This window comes from Hippocampus bargibanti, linkage group LG12 (genome assembly GCF_051943395.1).
Source record: "Hippocampus bargibanti isolate YZ-2025 linkage group LG12, ASM5194339v1, whole genome shotgun sequence".
Lineage (NCBI taxonomy): Eukaryota > Metazoa > Chordata > Actinopteri > Syngnathiformes > Syngnathidae > Hippocampus > Hippocampus bargibanti.
In genome coordinates this window covers 16,670,711-16,696,505 of record NC_142745.1, presented here as the reverse complement: position 1 = coordinate 16,696,505, position 25,795 = coordinate 16,670,711, and the positions used below count along the sequence as shown (strand labels likewise).

Below are 25,795 nucleotides of genomic sequence, written 5' to 3'. Positions count from 1 at the left end.
TCCCCCGTACTATTTGGCTGACATCCTTCAACGTCACAGATGCCCTTCAGTTAGTCTCTTGAAAGTTTAATTAAATTGAAGAAATAAAAAAAAAAACGTTAAAAAAAATAACGCTCAACCTTCTCAAGAGATTGAAGCTATTCCGTTACAAGCGGCAAACGATAAGACGGTCTGATAAGTTTTGTCAAACTTGTGAAAGACAGACTATTTTTTTTTTGCGGCCATCGCGTCAAGGTAATCATGAGGTAAATGGTCAAGGGACTTTTTATCTGCTTCTCCTCTGTGGGATTCCTTGATGAAGATGAGGAGGGAAGCGGTTGGCGAAGCAAGCGATGAAGACATCCGAAGAAAAAGGGGAGATCGGGACGTGGTGGTGGGGGGGGAATTGATGAGCAACGAGAAAGCTAGCTTCCACTTCAAAAAAAAGGAGCCATCAGGGGATGGGAGACGTCGCGTTCCATATCAGACATCCACATCTTGGGATGAGTGAGGGAACCATGAAAGGAATCATGAAAGACAAGACAAGGTTATTTTAAAGTGATGCGCGAAAAGACTCTGGGAACACTTTGAAGATGTCTTCTGTGTTTTGACGATGTTTTTTGACCCACCCCACCCCACTGAAAACAAAAGTGCTGATTTGGTCAAAGTGGGGTCTAACGAGTTTGCGTCAAAGACTATCTCGGTCATTGTTTTTACTCACCCTTTCTGCCCTCGAACTTTTCTATGTCACTGTTCGGCGTGATAGTTAGAGAGGAACGACAGCACTGCAGACTGAAATGAAACCTGGCAATAGCCTGATTTGGCGGTGGTATTTCGAGCTGTAACAGGCGGGGCTGTTTCTGTGTGAAAGTGGGTTAAATTGAACACCTGGCATTCAAATCTCCTGTGCCACTGTGTTATAAGCAAACCGTCTGACAAGAACACCAGATGCTGGCAGTCAAGCTGTCGGAAATGTGAAATGTTTGTCAATGTTATTGCATGTTTTGGATCAGGAAACTCGGTATGCAAAAAAAATAAAGAAAAAAAAAATGAAATGAGAAAGCCCCAGAAGAGTATTTTTATTGCAATCTGTGTCAACTTTGAATCCGGGTTCCGTTCCATCAAAATGATCGCTCGTAAGTCAAACGGTCATAAGTCGAAATCCATTCAAAATGGCCGACGTGACGTTCACAGGACAGGATAGTATACAATGTCAATCTGTTGTTTTTAAGCAACATTTTCTGAATACTGAATACTATTATATACCAAACTGTTTACAGTTCATTTATAAATGTTCTAACTTTTAGTGTCATTTTTATCAATTTATATTTCATATTTTCGATTTTTGATACTGTATAACTGTAGCAGTAATGTATACAAGTGTTTACTGTACAGTTTATGAATGTTATACTTGCCTTTTAGTGTGGCTAGCGCATGTGGCTGCCGCTGCTCACCCACAGAAAAACGAATCTTGTGACTAAAATGACCTTGAGAGTTTTGAAAGGCGCTTATAAATCAAATGTACGATTATTATTTTATCATTTTATATTCCATATTATCGATTTCTATTACTGTATAACTGTACCTGTCATGTAAACAAAACTGTTTACTGTACAGTTCATTTATAAATGTTATACTTACCTTGCTCTCCCTGCTAACTGCCCGAAGAGGTCACCTGACATGCACGCGAAGGAAAAAAAGCAATGTACTACAGGAGATGTTGCCGAAACGGTATATGCACTCTATAACTACTGTATTGGGTGTAGACACGCATTGATGTGCAAGTGTGTGACATGCTGGCTGGCCAAAATTGTAGTATGTGTTTCCAGCTGCTTGCGCGTTGCGTTATCAGGGGTAGAAAAAAAAAAAGGGTCTCGCGGTCATGGTCTTAAGTACGGGTGGTTGTAACTCGCGCCGGTCGTAACTAGGATGTTACCTGTAAAATAATGGTGATCCACAAGGTTCATATCTCAGCCCAGTGCTATGTGTTTGTACAGGTTCTATCTGTTGGTTTTCAAATCATTGAATTATCTTGAATATGCGCAGAATGCTTGTTGATGCGGGACACCCCCTTTTTTATGCTAAAACTGAATGCACAGTTTTGGATAATTTGAATGTAGGATCAGTTTCCCACCCCCCTACATTTTCAAATGTTTTGAAGAAAGTCACTCCCACCTACCAAGTGGAAGAAACACAAATAGTAAACAAGGTGTTCTTCAGCACAGCTCCTTCTTTGTTAGTTATCATGACTTATTTTTGACAAAAGCATGTTCATGCCCAGTGCAACGCTAGCGTGGCAAACTGACTAACTCTAGACCTTGTGTTTTTGCAGACGTGCAGGGGTGTGGCGCCAACAAATTGTTTGAGTTTCCTCCAAAAGCCACTGCGACAGTACCCTCAATAAGCAAAAAAAAAAAAGGAATGCTGCAAGGCTGCCGCCTTCGCCTGAAGATGGACGAGTGATGTTATGCGTTAGAATAATGGTGGTGTGAGATGGCAGGTGACTTTATGATGTCGAAAGGTGTCAACGATTACCGTACAGTCGTATTAACCTCACCAAGGGCGACGACATTAAGCCACACTACAAAAGTGACAACATTTGTCGCTGCTGTGGTTATGAACTGTTAAAAATACACACACAGACACAAAAAAAATATCGGTGCACTTTCCGTCATCCCTTGCAAAATGAGAATGGGCGATAGACACATGCTCTTTACACAAGGCTTTAACACCACCGTTCTGTCTCACTCTCGAGGCCGAGGAAACAGACTGTGGCCGTGCTGCCCTACAGGTGTTTAATAAACATCTCTCAATGTCACAGCAGCCACTGCGGTTTGTCTGTTGCCACGGCTCACACTCAGTCTTTCAAACTCTTCAGGATAAATAGCATCGAGTAGCGGGTTTAAATGAGAGGCAGAGGTGATATTGTCCAGACAAGTCAGGAAGACAAATTACGACAAGATGTGACAAGAGAGAGCTAAATTAGCGACGTTCGAAAATGGGAAGTGACTCACTACCCTCATCTCCCAACCAGAAGTCTTAAATTCAACATACGTATTTTCCGGTGTGCTTTCTTCAAAAGATGACTGTGCGCCTTATACGCAGGTGGGCCTTATATGTGAATTCATATTGACCACCAGCAGCCACCGACACCCTTTCCCACTATAGAAGAAGTGGTGTGTAACCTCAGCCTCTAGTGAAGCACCTTATAATGTGGTGTGTATTATATTTGGGAAACTCATATATTTATATGTTATATTTTGATTTTTTTTTCATTCAGTGAACACCTTATAGTGTGCCTTATATATATAGGAAAAAAATACACCATTCATTGTGGGTGCGTCTTATATTCCAGTGCGCCTTATACACTGGAAAATACAGTAATCTATTGTTATTACCCTTTAATGTAGAGAGCGTCTTCTTACAGGCTTTGTTTAATTCTACATTTTTATTATTATTATTATATTATTGTTTTATTATATATTACTACATTATTATTATTATTATTATTATTATTATTATTATTATTATTATTATTATTATTATTATTATTATTATTATTATTGATTCACTTTAGAAGAAGCTTACAAAAGCTTGCTAGTATACTTTGGATGAATGCATATACTGTAGATTAGGGTGTCAAACAAATGTTTTGCCATGAGCCATATTGTAGTTACGGCTTCCTCCCAGGTGGCTGTTATCAATTTGGGGAAGCTATTACAATATTTAATCACCTCCAACATATTACAAACAGAGCACACAACAAATTAATGAATAACTAGTTTTCAAGTTTGAAGTAAAATTAATGACTGTTATTGTGGTTTACATGGGACAATTTGAAACTTTGGTTTGGACTTTCACAAGTGTCATTTGCTTTCGCGGGCTGAATAAAAAAAAAAATGTGGCGTGCCAGATTTGGCCCCCGGCACTTGACCTTGACATTTGTGGATTCCCGTATCTCGCATACTATAAGGTGAATAATGAAAGGCACACCTTTAATGAATGGCCCATTTTAAAACTGTTTTCATATTGTAATGTAAATTGATAGAGGCCACAACAGTCGCTGTTGCTTCGTCATGCATACACTAGATGGAGCGATGCTAAAGGGAACACAATACAATCCAACACAGCCTTATTGATAAAGAGCTTTTACAACTGCTGCATGAGGAACAAAGAGCTTTACAGAACATTCAAAACGTGATGTTCAAGAAATGCGAATATCGCTCCAAATAGAAGCCATACATTTGGAAACGACACTCGCTCAATTTTGACAAAACGACACAAAAGAGGTCGTTCCGTTCTTCTTTTGTTAAATGATAAACGAAGAACAATCGGGACTGCAAAGTCTGGCAGTAATGATCAGAGAACAAGATGCCCAGGCTACCAGTTCGGCGTTGGATGGGGAAAATCCTTCAGGAAGCTTTTGAGCTGTTTATTTTCTGCCTCACTCATCAGCTCAAAGACAAACATTTAATAATTCATCTCCTCATTCTTGCTGCCTCCCTCCGCGGGGCTCTGAGCCAGCAGTTTTAGTGGCGCTGTCACTTTAGACCACAGGTGTCAAAGTCAAGGCCCGCGGGCCAAATCCGGCCCGCCACATCATTTTTTTCGGCCCGCGAAAGCAAATCAAACTTGTTAAATTCCATGATGATTGCTAAAATCTGAGCCAAAATTCCATATTTTTGGATGTCAACCACAATAAAAGTCATTATTCTTCACTTCAGATTTGAAAACGAGTTATTCATTAATTTGCTGTGTGCTCTATATGTAATATTTCAAGGGATTTAGACATTCTAATGGGTTCCCCAAATTCATAACGGCCCTCGAGAGGAAACCATAACTACAATGTGGCCCGCGGCAAAAATGACTTTGACACCCCTGCTTTAGACGATCATTTAAAAGGAATGTCAAGAGCCATAATGAAACAGAGTGGACAATGTTTCTTGTTTTAATACATAAATAAATAAATACAAAAAGATTAAAACATAAAATAACAAATAGCAAATAAAAAAATGAATAAATAAATACAATTAGAAAATAAATACAATTACAAATAAATACAATTAAAACATAAAAGAAAAGAAAAGAAACAACAACAAAAACAACAACAAAAAGAAAGGATAGAGACAAACTGTTGCCTCACCGTGTTGCAAAGAGACACCCCATTGTCTTCCACGTGAAGCTTACAAAGTCTACAGCGCACTTCAAGTCTACCAGCACCCTTTGAGAAAATGGTATGAAATAAGCTAACATATCACAAATCATATCAGAAAAGCCTTGAACTAAAAGCTGGACTGTAAAAAGGTGTTGAAAAAAATTCAGGCCACCCTCTTTGGGTCGATAGTGACCGCGATGTTCACGTTCCCTGGACGGCAATCCATCAAAGCGCGGGTGCAACCCCTTCTGCATCCAAGCTAGCTACGATGCCATTAATCCCGCCGATTTATAGACAAACAGAGAAATATTCACAGTGCTTAATTAAAGTTGAGCATCAATTATTCAAGCAAATCCTGCTTTTATGCGGTAAGCAGGTAATTAGCCTCTCCGCGCCGTTACGCCGGTCTCGGCGTGCTGATAAATCGTAAAGGATTCTTGTTCCTCTGCGATTTTCAGAGGCTAACAGTCTAACAGAATTTCTTAACGAGACCGAATACAGTGGTCAGCACAAGACCCCTCAAGGTTCTCAAGGTCAAATTTGAGAGCAAGGAAGCAAAATGACAAATGACCTTTCCTTGTCAGCTTTGCAATGAGGCATAGGAATCACTTTGGGTAATAACAAATAATGACCCAATCTCCAACGGTGCCAAAAGACATATTGATTCCTCTTAGCCTCAAAGCATGAAATGATGACCTGAGCTTCATCAAGATGGATATGTCTCTGTCCACACAATGAAATATCTATTTGATGCTATCGGTGATGGGTCAGGACTCTCACCCCGACGTAATTGAATCACAATAGACCGAAATGCCACATTCATGTCCTTTTGAAACGTCAGTCGTACGGATATTAAGGCTGCGTGGACAAAGGTTGCTACATACAATGGGTATGTAAACGCTACAGTAGTGAAGTTGAACGCGCGAGCGTGTTTCATTAGCCCGCCGTACTTGTTTTTGGAAGGTGGGAGGAAACCAGACGACCCACAGAAAAACCACACAGGCAAGGGGTGATTATGCAAAGTGAATTTTACAAACACATATTGTCACAATCTGGTTGGCGACCAACGGGTGGCGCTGTCGGCCCCGCCTGCACCTCCACAGTTGCTGGTTGTCCCGATCAGTGGCAGACTGCCACGTTCTGGTTGGCGACTAACGGATACCGCTGTCGGCCCTGCCTGCAGCCGCACAGGTGTTGGTCGTTCCAATCATTGGCAGTTAAAAGGACTGCCGGCACGATCATTCGGTGTCGGGTCATTGAATTGTATGTGTTTGTTGCACCCTGTCAAGTGTGTTTCATCTTGGCAGACTTTTACTCTTGGTTTTCTTTTAGATTTTGTTCCTGCTGACTTTATTTTAATACAGTTTCTCAAATACAACCTGCTGCTCCCTCCTGCCTGCTTTTTGGGGATCCACAACCACCATCACCACCTCGCAAACCGTGATAGAATGGCCCGACCCACCATCGGATCTAGCAGGTACAACGGACCGGTCTCATTTCCACCCTAAGCCTGGCAGTGCAGCGTGTACGTCGAGCCATGCGTCGGCGCGTGATTGTGGGAGAAGGGTCGCACTCACGCCCACGACAAGCTGTGCCGCATCTACGTCCACGTCAGGCCGAGACCTCTTTCCAGGTGGCCGTCCAGGATGAAACTGGGTGTCTGGCAGTGCACGCCCACGTCCAGCAACGCGTCTTCGTGCATGTTGAATTGAGTCGCATCAACCACGAGCCGTGCCACGTCTGCATCCACGTCGGGCCGAGACCCCACTCACTGCTGGATGCTGCAGCTGGTAAGGACTAGTCTTGTTTCCCCGGTGCCGGACAGTTCACGTCCACGTTAGCCCACGCCGCGTTGAGTTTGAATTGCGTCACACGACAAGCCGTAACGTCCACGTCAACGTCCGGCCGAGACCTGTTCCCATACGGCCGTCCGGGGTGCCACTCTGCGTCTGGCAGTGCAACATCCACGTCGAGCCGTGCGTTGTCACTTGATTGTGCAAAAAGGGTCGCACTCACGTCCATGACGATCCGTGCCGCGTCCACGTCAGGCCGAGTTCTGTTCCCATCAGGCCACCGCCCATCATATGCTGGAGAGGCAACGGTTTCCGTCTCCACCATTGTTCCCTGGCGAGTTGGAGCTTTTGGGAGACTGTTGGGACTTCTGGAAGCTATCCCTTGAAGGGGGTGTACTGTCACGATCTGGTTGGCGACCTGCGGGTGGCGCTGTCTGCCCTGCCTGAACCTGCACAGGTGCTGGTCGTCCCGATCAGTGGCACACTGCCACTTTCTGGTTGGCGACCAACGGATAGCGCTGTCGGCCCTGCCTGCAGCCGCACAGGTGTTAGTCATTCCAATCAGTGGCAGTTAAAAGGACCGGCATGATCATTCAGTGTCGGGTCATTGCATTGTATGCTGTGTATGTCTTTGCTGCACCCTGTCAAGTGTGTTTCATCTTGGTAAACTTTTACTCTTGGTTTTCTTTGATACTTTGTATTTTTCTGTTCAGATGATTTTGATGTTTTAAATTTTGTTCCTGCTGACTTTATTTTAATACAATTTATCAAATACAATCCCTCCTGCCTGCTTTTTTGGGATCCACAACCACCATCACCACCTCGCAAACCGTGACACATATAGACCTGGAATTGAATTCCTGTATTGTCCAAAAAAAAACAACCCCCCCACACTCCCTAAAAGCACACGAAAGAACACGAAAGGGTAAATTTCTAAAATTACTTTTACTGAAATAATCTCAGCTACTGGTAAACACGCGAAAAATTAGGAATGAGCAGATTTCAAGGGAGAATTGATCAAAAATTTGTCAGACAGAGATCTGTCAGAGACAGAAAAGGCTGTACGAACCAAATGTTTAAATTTCTTAGTAACTCCTAAAACAATACCTACAATAGAATACATCACAGCTACTGAATCGGCTATTAAAAATAATGAAGTTTCGTATGCAGAGGCAGATGATCTATGCATTAAAATATCAGCCCTTCTCAGTAGTGCCAAACCACCTCCGTCCAAAATAACATTAGAAGAGAAAAGGCGTTAACTATTCTCCAAAAAGACAAAAATATTACTATTTTGCCAGCTTAGCTCCGTTGGTTGGGAACACAGAATATCGCGTAGAGAACACCACAGGGTTTGTAGAGAGTATCAAAGACCTCATATTGGAACCTGAGGAAACATTGGCATCTTACGATGTGACTTCTCTCTTTACATCTGTCCCCACCCCAGCAGCAGTCTCAGTGGTGAGGACGAGACTGCTGGCGGACATTTCTTTGCATGAAAGAACCAAACCTAAACCGGACCACATCTGCCAATTATTGGAAATCTGCCTTAATACTACTTATTTTCAATTTAGGGAAAATTTTTACAAACAGATTCATGGTTGTGCTATGGGCTCACCAGTTTCACCCATAGTGGCTAATTTGTACATGGAAGAGATGGAGTAACAGGCCCTCACGTCCTTCCCGGGGACAAAACCTAGTTACTGTTTTAGATATGTGGACAATACTTTCGTCATAATTAAAAAACAAAAAATTCAATCCTTAACTCGGTAGACATCAACATTAAATTTACTCGCGAAGACATTAAAGAGAACCAACTAGCCTTTTTGGATTGTAAAGTAATTATAAAAAAGGACAGAGCGCTAAAAACAGAAGTCTTTAGGAAGGTTACACACACTGACCAATACTTACTATTCGATTCGAGCCATCCTCCACAACACAAACTAGGAGTTATCAGAACTCTCCAGCATAGGGCTAAACTAATACCAACAAGCGTCGAAGGCAGATAAAAGGAGTCAAAACATAACAGGAGAGCACTCACAAACTCTCGGTACCCTCAGTGGTCGTTTAACAAATGTCAGAAAGAAAGAATAGGGAATCAAAAATTCTGTAGAAACATAAAAGAGAGGAGTAGCAGTACCTTACATTGCAGGAGTCTCAGAAAAACTACAAAGAGTACTTTGACAACACAAAATTCCTACTTATTTCAACCCGATAAACACTTTAAGGCAAAAATTAGTGCATCCAAAAGGCTGCCAAATGAAAAACAAATTAATGTAGTTCATTCAATACATTGTAAGAATGAAAATTGTAAAGAGCAATACATTGGGGAGACTAAACAAATTCTCAAAAAACACTATCAACATTGCAGGGATAATACTAGTCGGCCTCAATCGGCAGTACATATGCACCTAAAAGCCAGCAACCACTCATTTGATGACAATGAGATTAAAATCTCAGCAAAAGAACATCGATGGTTTGAAAGGGAAAAAAAAAAGCTAAATCCTTCATTAAACCGATATGGTGGAGTGAGGTTCAATTTGGATCCTTCCTACAATAGCCTGCTTAGGCAACATTAGTAATGCTGATGAGGTGATACCGGAGTGGGACAATCAGGCCAGTCGTTAGTCAGGAATGTAGGAACAATCGATGGAGCTGCAGGGAGTGGTCCTCTGCTCCCCCCAACCTGAGAGTAGGACCTATCATAACAGTGTCCGGCGCCGCCATGTCTGGACATTAGGGATATATATATGATATATATATATATATATATATATATATATATATATATATATATATATATATATATATATATATATATATATATATATATATATATATATATATATATAGGGCTGATACTACCAGTAAGACTTTAGTTGGCTGAAGAAGCATCTTGGATAAGAAGCGAAACGTCCGCCACCTTCAAAAAGTACAGATGACGGTTTAAGAAACATTTTCATCGATGGACCACTCCTGTACGACTGAGAGTTTACACAGACACGAAAGAACGTTTATGGGATTGTTTCAGAGTTCAGTAAAGAAAAACAAAACGGTGATCGATAATATTTGTTGAATCATTTCCCATTTTTAGGTGTTTCCTGGACGGTGGTCACTACAGTGATAAGATATTCAAAAGGTATTTTCTTCAACATACAGTAAATTACACCCCCAACCCTACCACCCCTGAAAATCCCTAAAAATATGTATGGAAGTTATAAATTCTGACAGGGTTAAATTAACATTATGTATTAGCCTAGCCTAATCTCAAATTAGCCATTTCAAGCAAGCCAATCACGAAATATTGGAAATAGTTTATATTGTCACCTTGTGGGTGGTGGCGGACTCTTTCTGCCCCCCCAACTGCGTCATAGAGCAGCCATTTCTGCTGCTCCTTGACAATTCCGTGCTATAACCTCCTCTGCCTGCACGTACATTTTCGGCAATTATCATGCTCAAAATATTTCTAAATAATTCTGTACATTCACTTCACAACATTTTTTTTTCAACCGGTGAAATCCGACTGTGAAATTAATCTCGATTCAAAAAGAGCCGTGAGTGTTTTCTCCATTGCACTCACAGATGGCAATATATTGCAAATAGGTGACTTCATTTGCATGCCAACTGAGACTCTCCAGGCGCGACTGTTTGGCGCCCACCGGCATTTGGATGTTAGCGTTGATCAAAGTCTGATCAAAGGAGTCAGGGGAGGGGCAAAACACGCCAGTTGAACCCAATCAGTGTTGTCAAATGTGATTGTTGTCATTAGGGAGAAAAATTAAATAAATAAAAATGCAGAATGGTGGTTGTACTTTTCCGTAGTTCCTCACCAGTTGCTACCCGTGCGCTTGTTGGGGTTGGTGAAGAATCTATGGGCTTGATCTTTACAATGCATGACTTGCCGTAGCCCATTTATATTCGTGCCCCACAATAACGAGTAATAGTTGGTGGTACTTGTGGGATGTTTGCAGATGGCATTGTGATCTGTAGCGAGAACAGGGAACAGGTGGCGGAGAAACTAGAGATGTGGAAATATGCCCTGGAAAGGAGGGGAATGAAGATCAGTCGCAGCAAGACAGAATATATGTGTGTGAATGAGAGGGATCCAAGTGCAAGAGTGATGCTACAGGGGGAAGAGATAAAGAAGGTGGAGGATTTTAAGTACTTGGGGTCAACTGTCCAGAGCAATGGAGAGTGTGGAAAAGAGGTGAAGAAGCGTGTCCAGGCAGGCTGGAGAAAAATGTCAGGTGTGATGTGTGATAGAAGGGTTTCAGCTAGGATGTAAGGAAAAGTGTATAAAACCATGGTCAGACCAGCCATGATGTTTGGACTGTAGACAGTGCCACTGAAGAAAAGACAGGAAGCAGAGCTGGAGGTAACAGAGTTGAAGATGTTGAGGTTTTCTTTGGGAGTGACCAGGTTGGATAGGATCAGGAATGAGTACATTAGAGGGACAACTCATATTAGAGGCTTTGGAGAGAAAGTCAGAGAGGCCAGACTGAGATGGTTTGGACATGTCCGGAGGAGAGAGAGTGACTATATAGGGAGAAGGATGCTGAGCCTTGAACTGCCAGGCAGGAGACCGAGAGGAAGACCGAAGAGGAGGTTTATGGATATGGTCAAAGAGGACATGAAGGTAGCTGGTGTGAGAGAAGAGGATGCACAAAACCGGGATAGATGGAGGACATTGATTCGCTCTGGCGACCCCTGAGGGGAAAAGCCGAAAGGAAAAGAAGAAGTTGGTGGTACTTATGGGCGTATGGAGTATTGTAGAAAAATGATGTTCAGGGGTTATTGCTGTACTTTAAAAAAATTCCATGCAATCTTAATTACTTTACATTTCAAGGTCTGTATATTATTACAGTGCGGTAGTCACGGTTACGGCTTAGAGTGCAAACATGCACGACAGCGAGGAGGCTTGTTTTATTTTGTTTAAGGCGGAGAAGGCGTCGGTAGAGTCAAGATTGGAGAAATGACGCAAATGGAATCTGTAGGCAACGAAGGACTGCGGGTGGAGGGGGCAACCGTTCAGGGTTTTGCCTTTTAAAATTGGATGGCTGCAATACTTGGCGAGAGGGTGTGGGGGTTTTCATTATAAAGATAATTCTTATTTATGAAGCCCTTTAAAAATTCACATACCTCTCTGTGTACAGCTCACTACTAATTAAACCTTGTTTCTTCCCTTCTCCCTCGCTCGTTCTGCTTCCTTGCTTGCCTCCGCTCTTCCACTTCCTATTGAACTTGACACACTAATAGGTTATGAATAATTCTGTTTCAGTTTAGACGACAATTAGCCACCACGCCAGAGGCCATTCGTCTTCGTCTCCAACCAAGAGGTAATGTCGGACCCAGGCCTGTCAGGCGACGCTTCAGTCATCCCGGCGACTGCCTGGTTCAATTCTTTACGCCCCAGAGAGGAGACCCTCGGCCACCGCTTGCAAATTTTGACAAGGAGAGCCGCCATCCGATTTAAGCTCGGTAGGCACAAGCTCAGGCAAGCATTAGCGTAAGGCACTTTAGCTAAAAAGCGTGGAATGAAACAATGTCTTCATAATTAATGTTTGAGAGATATACAAACAGAGCTAGCAGGCTTGTTTTGGCTCGTTCAAACCGCCCGGCCTTGAAATCAAAATGGAGAGAGAACACAGCAGACTGATTGCCAACCCGCTTGACATGTGCTTTTGCTTTACACCAGGGGTGTCCAAAGTCGGTCCTCGAGGGCCGCCGTCCTGCCTGTTTTCCAGCTCTCCCAGGAGCAACGCACCTGATTCAAATCATCAGGACCATTTTGATGCTGCTTCAGAGCTGGCTGATGAGCTGATCATTTGAATCAGGTGTGTTACTCCTGGGAGAGCTGGAAAACAGGCAGGACAGCGGCCCTCGAGGACCGACTTTGGACACCCCTGCTTTACACGTACAGACGATGCCTACATACAGTACATGCAATCGGATCAACACTCGCTATTTACAAGTGCAAATATTGGTACCACCCCCGCAAAAGTTTCCAAGTTAAACTATAAAAATACCAAAAACTCTGATCCCCCAAACCCGAGATGAACAAGACAAGACGTTTGTGGTAACTCACCCATGACGGTGAGGAAGACATTCCCTGACGCCAGCACGACCTTCTCCCTGGTGGCTCGGTCGTAGATGCCCACGTGGCATTCGTATGGTCCGTTGTCAGAAATCCGAACCTCCGGAAGCCTGGAAAATGTAATGAAATTTTATTTTTAATTATTTTATTTTATTTTAATTAAATTTAAAAAAAAGTTAATCAAATGACAAAGAAATTGCCTTGAGTGACTTTTTTGTGGATATTAAATGACGAGATTTATCGCATATCTACAGTACGTCTACAAGATGACATTCAAAAAAGAAACCTACTTCGTGCTTCAGCGCAGCGCTTACATATTTAGCAAAACCGGCAATATCAACCACCATCCCTCGATCATATCTCGGCCTTATGGCTGCCGCTGACCCACGACCGCGTTCATCGCTGCGGTGACTCACTTGCACTTGCTCAAGGACAGACTGACTCGCTTTCTGGTTTGCCGCCGACGCAGCTGTTTCGTACAATTCGAGCTATGCCTATATTTCCCTCGACCTGTTTCCTGTCACTCTGACGATAAATTGTCCGCTCCCTCAACTTCTAACACAGGGCAACAAATGCTAATTATCGCACATCAGTGTGAGGGACCGAAATGGCCATAGCGCTGTCGGAAAGGACAGCGAATGAATTTCAAGCAGTTTCATTGCAAACTTGTAAGAAGCGTCGGTCGTCCCTTTGCAACATCTGCCTTCTTCTTTCACACTTATGACTTTCGCGGCTTGACTTCTCATTTCTAGGCGGAGAGCAATCATCAGGGATGAGTCAATATACTTTGTTCAATTCAAACACACACACACACACACACACACACACACACACACACACACACACACACACACACACACACACACACACACACACACACACACACACACACACACACACACAGACTGGTTGGATTTTAATACTGTATGTCATGTTCATGTTCTTACATCGCCGAGTATGCCTACTGTATTATATGTGCATTTGAGTTGGCGGCCCTTTTGCGGCAAACGTCTCGATCTCTCCACACTAAGACAACAAAAGCGAGATAGCCGCCGTCGCAGAAAGATAACTTGCTCAAAGCAAATACATATTGAAATGATGAACCAATGTTTGAAAAATTCATTTATAAGTAAAGGTAACACGATAATCACATTTTTTAAATTCTTTTTTTATATGCTACAGTTTATATAGAGAATGCTGACATGACATTTTAAACAAAACACGTTAAGTGTTGCTAATCAAATGGTGAAAAAGCTACTCGGTAGAGTTCATGTTTGTAAATCTGACTGTTATGACGTCAGCGCCTTACCAGCCATGAACCTCCCCGCACGTCACTGATAATATATACATATATACTGTAATTGGCGGGTATCTTGTCATTGGTTGCCATGACAAAATACCCGGCAGTTACATATACAGTAAAGTCTCGTTATATCGATATTCAAGGGAGTCCGAAAAAATATCGATATAACCGGGACTATCGATATATCCGACCCTGTTTGCATGTAATTTTCTCCGTGCGTGCATAGAAATAGTATCTATATAACCGGGACTATCGATATATCCGATATAACGAGACTTTACTGTATATATATATATATATATATATATATATATATATATATATATATATATATATATATATATATATAAAATGCCTGAGCACCTCGGGACAGGGAGAGCGATTATATCAACCTCTTCCTCAGGGGATAAATGTAAAATAATATTTTTTTTCCTCTCTCTCGCCATAGAATAAAACGATGAGCATAGCACTGTGAGCCTCCCCAGCGGGGAGCTAATTGGCATTGTCTGAGCTGGCTCCCTCATCGTCAACGCTGATGTGGCCCATTGCTTTTGTTTTTACACACAAAGCTCGAATGCAGCGCGATTGGTGGATTCAAATAGAGACGAGAGGAAACATCAAGGTGAGGATATACGCCATCTGCCAGAAGCAGATCGGAAAGGATACTCCAACCGTGGCGAAATCAGGCACAACCAAAAAAGTGTTTGGCGGTGAGAATTGTGACTGACACTATTGATAAATATTGTACAATTGTTCGATGAAGTTTTCAGTGCTGTATGTGATTTTTTTTTTTTTGGGGGGGTGAAGATGAGACTTCCTGACTTATTTCTTTGTTGGTTGACGTGGAAATTTAACTGAGCTGTAAAGTGGATTAGCCGTGCATGTCGGGTGTCGGTACACGATCGCAGCCGTATTTGAGTTGAACATTAGGGCCAGGGGATTTCAAAAACGTCGAAGCTTGACCATGGAATCCCACCCCATTACTAGGAGACAGCTGAGGGCCACATTATGGATTTGGGAAATCCATTTGAATGTTTCAACCCTTCCACATATTAAATATACAGCGAACAACAAATTAATGAATAATTAGTTTTAAAATCTGAAGTCAAGAATAATGACTGTTAGTGTGGTTTACATATGACAATTTGAAATATGTGTTCCGAATTAGCAAGCATCATGGAACTTGACATGCTGGATTTGCTTTCATGGGCCAAATAAAATTATGTGCCAAGCCAGATTTGGCTCCCGGGCCTTGACTTTGACACCCGTGCCTTCCATCAAATTCGGAAATCACATGGTCATCTCAGGACCAACTAAACCAACAAAATGTCCTCTGACCCGAAACCTGAAACCCAAAACCTCTCCCGACTCCAAACATTGATTCTAATTCTGAACTCACAAGCTTCAAAATGTCCTAAGCTTACATTTTATCCCTGAAAACACTACTCAGCAATCGTTCCAAAAGCCCATTTGTTTGATTTTATTCACTGCACAGTCCAAAGTCCAAAGACAAACCAGCTCAGAGACAGTTCCAAGAGTTCTCCGACCTGCCACAGGTCGGAGAACTCTTCTGCCACACAGAAAATCTGCCACACAGAAACAGCGACAAGAGTTCCAACGAATCGCTTTTCATCCATCCGAGGGTGGTTTCAATCAGCAATAGAAACAATTAAAAGCGGCAATCCATTCACCCATCCCTCTTCCACACCACTTTATCTTGCGTCGGACCAAAAATAATTGGCCGAGGTGCATCCTAACTCCCGGTGGTATTAGCTGAAGTGATCATCTGTCAGCCACATGACGCAGTCTTCACTGAAACAAATTTACACTGGAGGCAGAGTCACTTCCTAAAATAGGAAAGCCGGCAGTTTTTACACTGAGTGTGAAGAATGCAAAGAGAATGAATGAGTTTGCGGTGTTTGAACAGGATGGATATGGCGAGCCAGAGACGAATGATGCTCGCCGCGTGTTCGACGATCGTGAACGGCTTTTGCCAAAGCACATACTCAAAGCGGTAATAGTTTCAACTCGTCAATCTCCATGAGCCAATATTTTGGTTTGTCATGGTGCAAAGAGATATTGAATCAACACAAATTATTTTCTGAAGGCACCATGCCCAGAACACGGCAAATGGGGACGGATTCGCACTCAGGGGTTGTTATCGGAAAGCTCTTTTCCCATCCCTACGTCGCCCTCGGCCACGAGCTAACGCCAGCATGTGGGACTGACTAAATGAAGCATGAAAGAGAGCCGCTTCTTCTCTCGATCGCTCCATCAAAATAACAAGCACGCCGTAAAATATTCCACCTGGCCCAAAGCTTTATGGGCAAATACAGGTCAAAGTAGCCAAAGCAGGTTGGTATAAGCATACGTAGAGATGGCGTGTGATCGCTTGTGTAGCCTGCAAGGAAAAAATAAAAAAAAACATAAACACAAAACATAAAACAATGAGGACAATGTGAGCGCTGGGGGGAAGGGATGTGTGATTGATTTTACTTAGATTAGACGAAGCGTTGATGTAGCTTGTACAGGGATGGGCAAACTACGGCCCGCGCCGAACTTGTCCAAATTATAGTAAAAACAGTGTCTGAAACTCGTGACAAAAAGTTAGCGGACAAAAGCGGCTGATTTGTCTGCTGGAAATTTGTGTCAACTAGTATAAAATAGTAGTCAACACACAACGATTCACCATCACATTATGTGTTTTCCTTCTAATTTTGCCATTAACACGGATCAACACGAAGTTTTCAGACCAAACAAAGTACCGCAAAATGTATTGTGTGTCGCTTTCTCGGTCAGGGGCGGTCCAAACGTGACGTCACATGGGGATCGTCATCAACTCGAAAACAAGACTTCATAAATATTCAGCGCGAGTCTTAAAACGTAAACTATAGCTATATGCTGTGGAATCTTTGTAAAATACGCCCAGTCGAAGTCTTTTGTAGTGATTTTATAAATTATGGACATAACTTGTTCGGAGGCGTCGGTAGTCCTTTAATTCTTTAGGTTTAGTATTTCCGGCCCAAACACTCCCTCCAAATGCTCCTGGCCCGGCCCCTCTGTCAAATTTTAGAACCCATTGCGGCCCGCGAGTTAAAAATTTGCCCACCCCTGAGCTTGTCTCTTGGTTGCTTCCCTGCAAAGCTGCAGCTCTCTTGTTTGCTAGCCTAAGTGGCATGCACATAGTCAAATCCTGCATGAATGCAGGGGGGATGCGCTCGTTGATAAAACAGAGGAATAATTATTGGAAAGAGGGGTGGGGGGAGGAAGGAAGGGGCCTCCCCTCCCGTGAGTAGGCGCAAGCTACCCTTATGAGGCTAAGGTAGCTTTCATCACTAGCCTGCTCACCGGTCAGGCAGAGACCTGGACGCTGGCCGTCCGGGAGTCCCGACCTGAACTTTGTGTTTCGTATCCGGACTTCGTGGCTGAGCTGCTCCAAGTCTTCCACCACCCGGTCACGGAAGTCGAGGCAGAAGGACTCCTCCACGACTGCGTCTAGGGTTCCCGTTCGGCCGCAGAATACTCGATCGCCTTCCGCATCCAGGCTGCTGGCAGTGGCTACAACGATCGAGCGCTGAGGGGAGTATTTCGTCGCGGACTGAGCGCCGCTCTCAAAGATGAGTTGGCCACCTGTGACGCTGGCACCACCCTCGGCGGGATGATCGACATCGTCATCAGCCTGGACCATCGCCTTCGGGAGAGGCAGCGGGAGCAAGGCAACCAGCGGCCCGACGAACCTGGAAGCAAGCTGCGGACGACCACACCCGACGGCGCCAGGAGGAGTTCCCTGAGCCGTTGCAGGTGGGGAGCGGGGGCGATCAAGCCAACCCCGGGGGTCGCCGCGCTCAAGGGCCCCGCCTAAGACCTCCGGCACCCGTAAGTCCCCGGCCAAACGCCGACCGCGGCGGCCGTCGGAGGCGTCGAGGATGGCGCCCGTCACGCGATTGGAACTGGACGGCGAGTTATCCGGCCCGTCCAACTCCCAAGCTATACAGGCGCTAGTGGATTCGGGGGCAGATGGGTGCTTCATCGATCCCCAACTGGCTGAATCATTGGGCTGCGACTTAGAGAATCTCCAGACTCCCATGGAGATTCTTGACCTCGGCGGTCGACTATTTGCCAGGGTTACCAGTATCACCGCACCGCTTAAACTCAGGTTATCGAGTAACCATGTTGAACACCGCCGATTCCTTGTTATGCCCTCCCGCAACGTGCCACTCGTACTGGGCCTCCCTTGGCTCAGCACCCATGACCCTTCCATCTCTTGGGAGGGTCCCACCGTACAGGGTTGGAGCCCCTACTGCTATGCCAATTGCCTACGGTCGGCTACGGCAGGGCAGGACCCCTCCCGCGGTGGCACGCCAAAGAGATCTGTTTCGAGGGCGTGCCACTTTGTTACCATGATCTGCGAGAGGCGTTCAGTAAGGTCAACGCGCAATCCCTGCCGCCCCACCGACCGTATGACGTTGCTATTGAACTGCAGTCGGGGGCCACACTACCGGACTCCGGACTCTACCATATTTCACACCCGGAACAAGAAGCCCTGAGCACATACATTGACTATTCCCTTGCGGTGGGACTTATCCGACCCCCGCTCGGCGCAGGGTTCTTCTTTATCGAAAAGAAAGACCGATCCCTGCGTCCGTGTGTCGACTATTGGGGTCTGAACAACATCACCATTCGCAACAAATACCCTCTCCCCCTCATGGATTCCGCCTTCGCGCCTCTTTGAGGCGTCCATTGAGGGAGGCACTGTCACATCCTCGTCGACGCCAGGAGCGTGCCCCTCACCTCCTGTCTCTTCCTCCTCTGCTCCTGGAGCCCTCCCCTCCCTGCTCTCCGGACTCACGCACCTGTTCCCGATTTCTTTAATTGTGCCTTCTGGCTATCAAAGCCACCCTTACCGTTCGATTGTTGTCGGAGTATTCCAGGAAGTTCCCCGTCACCCAACCGCACGCAGGTCTGTTTTGTCGTTGCTCTCCTACCTTGCCTGACTTTCTGTTTTTGCCACATGTGTCTCAGTAAAGACGCTTTTTGGAATCACTGTTTCCACTGTGTATATTGGATCCGACCTTAACTACCTCCGTCGTCCCTCGAGTTCTGTCACCTCTCCTCGAGCGGACGTGACAGTGTATGACGAGATCAAAAGACATTTTACAAAAACAATTAACCAGCATTTTAGAGCTGTCAGTGGCCAAATAATGTCCAAAATAACTTTTTATAATATTCAATCTTCGTTTTCGAGATGGAAGGAGATTGTCCCGTGCCCACCACACATGCCAAGTGTGCTGATCAAAATGCGAGTAAAGGTCAGAACGGCCTAGTTTCTATCTGCATGTTCATTTTGAAATCCGACTTCTTTCCGGTTTGTCGTGAATGTGTGTGTGTGTGTGTGTGTGTGTGTGTGTGTGTGTGTGTGTGTGTGTGTGTGTGTGTGTGTGCGTGTGCGCGCGTGTGTGTGCATGTGTGTGTGTGTGCGTGTGTTCCCACTGTAATCATGCTAACGTCCCAAAGGCTTAGGAGGCTTGTCCAGATAAATCATCCTCAGTTGGGCAGTCGCACCAAGCTAGAGAAGGAGGGTGTGGGCAGGGGGCACTAGCTAGAAAAACAGGATCAAGGCACGACTAGAGCGACGTGAGCATGACCGATGGAAAACACATACACGACTGGTATTGTCACAAAAACGTGCCAGATTCAAAGAAATCCACTTGTTTGACATGCTCAGTCTTTCCTCCACCATGGTCAACCGATGGGTTGAAAAAGAACCCAAACTAGCGAGAAGTCAAGACGACGAAGGCATTCAGGCAGATGTCAGGGTTGAAGACCAAGACAATCCCGAAAGATGTATACACCGAGTTCACCCTCCACTTTGTCTTCCTCAAACTCACGCTGACATTTGTTTAATTCTGATCATAAGTATGCAAGTGCGGACCTGAATGGGGATTTAAAGGACAACCGACGTCTCCGGACAAGTTGTGTCCATATTTGTAAAATGGCTTCAAATGACTTCTACTGGGCGAATTTTATAAATATTCTGCCGCATATAGCTGTATTTTACGTTTTAAGCCTCGCGCTGAATATTCCGGAAGTCTTGTTTTTGAGTTGGTGACGAGTCCGTACGTGACGTCACTGAAGGAACGCCCCTGACCGAAAAAAAGGACACATTGTAGCAGTCCTTCTATCACGTCAATGCATTTTGCTTCAGTTTAATCGCATTTTCTCTTTTTTTTTTGGAGCGTCCAGCGGATGATTCGATTTCTGTCTCACAAAAAAAAGCAAAGAAGACCCACGAGGTGAATCAGGCTCACCTGACGGTTGACTGGTACACAAGGTCCTCACGCCTACGGTAGTCCTCCATGTGAGAGTAGTTTGTATTGAACATGGCGTCGTAGGTGAAGATTTTCTGCTTGATGGTGCCTCCGTCTGTGACCTGCAAAGCGAGGGTGGAAAAAAAAACAGGACGCTCGTGATTCGTCTGCTGATTTATGAGACGGAGGGGCAACCTTTTCGCACCTTGAGTTCTGTCGACGCGCAACCTGTTGTCCGCGGAGCCTGCGGCGGAGGAGAAACGTGTAATTGCCTCATTGATTAATATGGCGGAATGATAAGCCTGTAGAGCTGCGAGCAAAAGCCGTTGAACAGCTGCTTTTTGGGATCACATCTGGGAGTCTCTCCGTCGTGTACACGGTTGACGCTTCATGATGCAAGGAGGCATTGGCAGTGTTGCTGTTGGGGTAATTCGCTATACGAACAGCTTTAAACATCTTTTCGCATCATTTCGTTTTGGACTTCCTAATACGTCATCCTGCCTTCCTTTACATGATGTCACATCCCATTACGTCACATCCTATTATATACCCTATCTGTCATATTAATGCTCTCCCAGTCCGTCTCTCTCTCTCTCTCTCTCTCTCTCTCTCTCTCTCTCTCTCTCTCTCTCTCTCTCTCTCTCTCTCTCTCTCTCTCTCTCTCTCTCTCTTCTCTCTGCTTCCTCCTCGGCCGACCTCCCACAATGTCTCCGCTCTCTTCAACATTAAACTAACTTTCTGTCCAACACCTGGCTTCCTGCTGATTTAACCATCCTGTCATCAACACCCGTAGAAGCGATGAGTCAGGGAGGAACGATCACGATAAACCCATAGCTTGCGTTCGCCACAAATAATACCTTTTAGACGAGCATATTGAAATACGCTGCTCTTATATTTTTTTTCTTTTTTCGTTCCTGAGCAGAGGGGTGAATGAGTAGTTCATTCCTTCCTTGAATGTCCAGAGGATTGCAAAAGTCACTTAGCGCGTGAATGACAGTGATTTATTTTCGAAGGCTTCAAGATGCCAAAAAGGCTGACAGGATTTTAACGGAGCCACTAATGCAAGCTTTGAAGGAACAAATTGTTTGGTGGGTCTGGAAGCGAGCCCCTTAATTAATTAATTAATTAATTAATTAATTCCTCCTCTCCCAGTGACACAACGTCAAGGCGTTTCTTGATGAGACGTTTTGTGTGCACACAAAGACAAAGCCAAACGGTGTTTATAAGCGCAAACAATTATTCGCCACCCCCGAGGCTTAGCGGCGACAGTGCCGAAATAATCGAAAGTAGGCACATGGACGGAAATGACAGCAATGCGATGGAAGCTTGTGATAGACTCTCCCGGTGAAGTTAATGCAAGTCGCCAAGTCTTTTTTTTTGGCATTCCATATCAAAAATAATGTTAATAATTAAAAAAAAGAAACGAGAGCTATTATTTATTTATTTATTTATTTATTTATTTATTTATTTAATTTATTTAGTTAGTTGTTTATTTATGTATGTATTTATTTATGTATTATTTTGTTTCTTTGAGTATTATTTTTTTAAAACAAGAAACATCAGCCACTGTGTTTCATTACTGCTCTTTACATTCTGTTAAAATGTCCTATTTATTTATGTTGTCCTGTTTTTTAATTTTGTTATTTATTTTGTAATGTATTTATTTATTTGCCTATTTATTTAACTTTCTGTTTAGGTATTTGTCCACCCATCCATTTTCCGTACCGCTTTTTCCTCATTAGGGTCGCAGGGGGTGCTGGAGCCTATCCCAGCCGTCTTCGGGCACACAGAGACAAACAACCAATCCGGACTCTCACACGCACGCACACGCACACGCACACCTTGGGACAATTTGGAGTGTTCAATTAGCCTGCCATGCATGTTTTTTGGAATGTGGGAGGAAACCGGAGGACCCGGAGAAAGCCCACACGGGCCCGTAGAGAACATGCAGACTCTACACAGGGAGGCTGGACCGGGTCTTGAACTCACGACCTCTGCACTGTGAAGCCAACTTGCTAACCACTCGACTACCGGGCCGCCCTTTTAGTTATGTATGTATGTACGTATTTATTATTTTTTTGGTCAGCTGCATCCTTTTAAAGCCATTTAATGGACACGATGGATCCCATTTGCAAAGCAGAATACCTCAGAACATTGAAAAGTTTTTAAAAAAACTTAATGGCGTTGCAACACCATGACATTAATGGATATGTATAGGATGTATTTTAGTCAGCACTGGCTTATTGGAAATGCAGTTCTGCATCATTCTTTTAAATCTGCCGTTTTGTAATGTACTCGTCTAAGATGATGCCACGTGTAGCATCTTCCAGATGACAATGTCCTTGAGCTAAAGAAATATATTGTACATAATGGCTTAGTAATGGATATATGGTTTTATTATTATTTTATGCAGTGCAAATCCTCAATGAGCTCTGTTTTGGATCCAGGAGGGTCGTGCACACACGGCTATTTCACAAAATGACATTAACTCTCATGTTTTTAGTAATTTGAGTGGGCACGCTGTCGGCAGGCGACCGAAAGTCACAAGACACTTGTCTGCGGACGCATGTTCACCTGCGCGAGCTGTCAAATGATACCGGAGCAAAATGGCACTGAGCGACATTTTGTCGGTCTCAGAAATAGAAGTGGGCGCGAAGTGAATGTAGCAATAAAGGCGGCTTTGAGTTGGGCACACGGGGTGAAAATTGGTCCTTTACCGATTACGTTCCGAAGTCTATATGTTAATTTAAGTAGGCCATTAACGATATCCTCACCTGATTGCACCACAGTTAAATCATCTTGATACATCAGAGGAAGTGTATATCAGGGCAACCGGTTTGTAACCCGCTTTGTGCCCACGCTTGAATCAGAGAGTCACCGCCTAAAAATAGACCGTGTGAACTCAGATCGTCCTCAAACATGTGCAATAACAACAGTAATGGGTAAAAAAGGTCATTTTTAAAGATTATAATGAACAACAGCGATTTAGCCTCCAAGCAGTGACCCTGGTGAAACTGTCTCCTCCTATTTGGAGGCCAAACACACACACACACACACACACACACACACACACACACACACACACACACACGCACACACACGCACACACACACACACACACACACATACACACACGCACACACACACACATATATACAGTAAAGTCTCGTTATATCGATATCGTTTATATTGCTAATACTGCTTATTACGATACTATTTTCATTTCCCGTGCACATTTCTAGTCTTTTTCTGTATAATTAGTTCCGTTTAGTACGATTCGTGTTTTTTACGATAATCCGGTTACTACGGTGCTCTTTTTCATCTCCCGCCGGCCATTTTGCTATGTTTATATCGATACACGCCATCGGTCGCGCCATCGGTCGCGCCATCGGTCGCGCCATCGGTCGCGCCATTGGTCGACTTAGTCACGTGACCTGGTCATGTGAGTGAGTTTGTTACGTGACCAGCTACCGTGTAGCAGAGCCATTTTCATTTTCAGACGCTAGCTCGTGTGTAGCAGACGAGATTGAAGTGTTTGTGTTAAAAGGTAAAAATGAGAAGCAGAAGAAGATTGATGACTTTTTTAAATTGCATACATAATACAGTAAGATGTAAGCGTTGCAGTTTCCCTGTTGTGTAATGTACATGCCCACTGTACTGTATATGAATGTAATCGTTTTTTGCAACAATGTTTCTTGTTTTGTCTGCTGAAGCGTGATGATTTTGAAAATTACCGTACATTCCATACTGTGTATTAAAGGACAACCGATGTCACTTTTTACTCAAATGCAAAACACCAATAAAAATGACTTCACAACAAGTCGTCTTGCATTGCTTGTGAATTCAAACAATGGCTTCAGATTCGGATAATATGCTTTCTTGTTACACATCCAGTTATGAATATGATTCAAATACACTGTACTTCTGAAGAGGAAAGCATACATGTTTGCAATCGATTAAAGAATTATATGTGCCATTTTGAGGCAACATTGAGGGAACATCTCTCACCTGAAAAAAAAAAGAGGCACAAAATGGCGAGCTCATGGCCACCTCCGTTTCTTATATAGCGCTTGGATGCCCTCTTTTGGCGGCTTTTGTTAATGCAGATATATCGACAGTACGGTTATATCGACATTTTTTCTAACTCCCGAGAATATCGATATAACGAGACTTTTATATATATATATATATATATATATATATATATATATATATATATATATATATATATATATATATATATATATATATAGCAACTGTATATATATATATATATATATATATATATATATATATATATATATATATATATATATATATATATATATATATATATATATATATATATATATATATATAGCAACTGTATATATATATATATATATATATATATATATATATATATATATATATATATATATATATATATATATATATATATATACAGTGAGACCTCAACTTACGAACTTAATTGGTTCCCAGACAGAGTGTGTAAGGCGAAAAGTGTTTATCTCCAAAAAAAAAAAAATCCCATAGGAAATGGGAATAATCCGTTCCCGGGTTTCCATAAAATATACTTTTCAACTAAATAAGCCTTAAAACTACACACAACCTACCTTATCCTATGTATAATAAACGTGCTATTGTTTTGTAATGAAAGAAATACACTGCACTGTATAATAAAGTCACTTTATTTACATTTGTGATGGTCATTGATGGCTCTTAATTGACACCTGTTGCTTTCTGACTTGTAAGGTCTTACGAAACTGAGGCATCACATTATCATTCATCATGTTGATGATTTTTATAGCCTTTTCTGAATGGAACTGTTCAATAAAAGCCTGCACATCAACTGTTGAATGGCCTGCTTCTGCTTGTCCTCTTGAAGGCAAATCAAATTCTCTGTGTTGGTGATCTCATTATGGTCAGCAACAAGCTCCTCGATGTCATCTGCATTCACTTCGAGTCTCGTAGGTGCTGGCAGAGATTTTATGACAACAAAAGGCTCGAGTCCGATGATTCCACGGACGCGGAATAAAACGCGACAAAAGAAGGCGGGCGGGGCGAATAAAATGGTACACTCACATCTAACAATCACCTCGTGCAAAGCAAACACTTGAAGCACAAGCAAACATTTGGAGCACAAGACGTAGCGATGCACTT

At 43.3% G+C, this 25,795-nt stretch overlaps 1 protein-coding gene across 2 annotated transcripts in view; it reads right to left on the bottom strand.

Annotated features, from left to right (window-relative positions):
* The window catches only part of igsf21a (immunoglobin superfamily, member 21a), a 208,373-nt gene that overhangs the window by 52,136 nt on the left and 130,442 nt on the right, over positions 1 to 25,795 (bottom strand). For both annotated transcript variants that reach the window (XM_089010127.1, XM_089010128.1), the window contains exons 3-4: positions 20,633 to 20,754; positions 13,013 to 13,131 (exon numbers count right to left, since the gene is read on the bottom strand). In XM_089010127.1, coding sequence (XP_088866253.1) covers positions 13,013 to 13,131; positions 20,633 to 20,754 — 241 coding nt within the window. The remainder of the gene's footprint in view (positions 1 to 13,012; positions 13,132 to 20,632; positions 20,755 to 25,795) is intronic.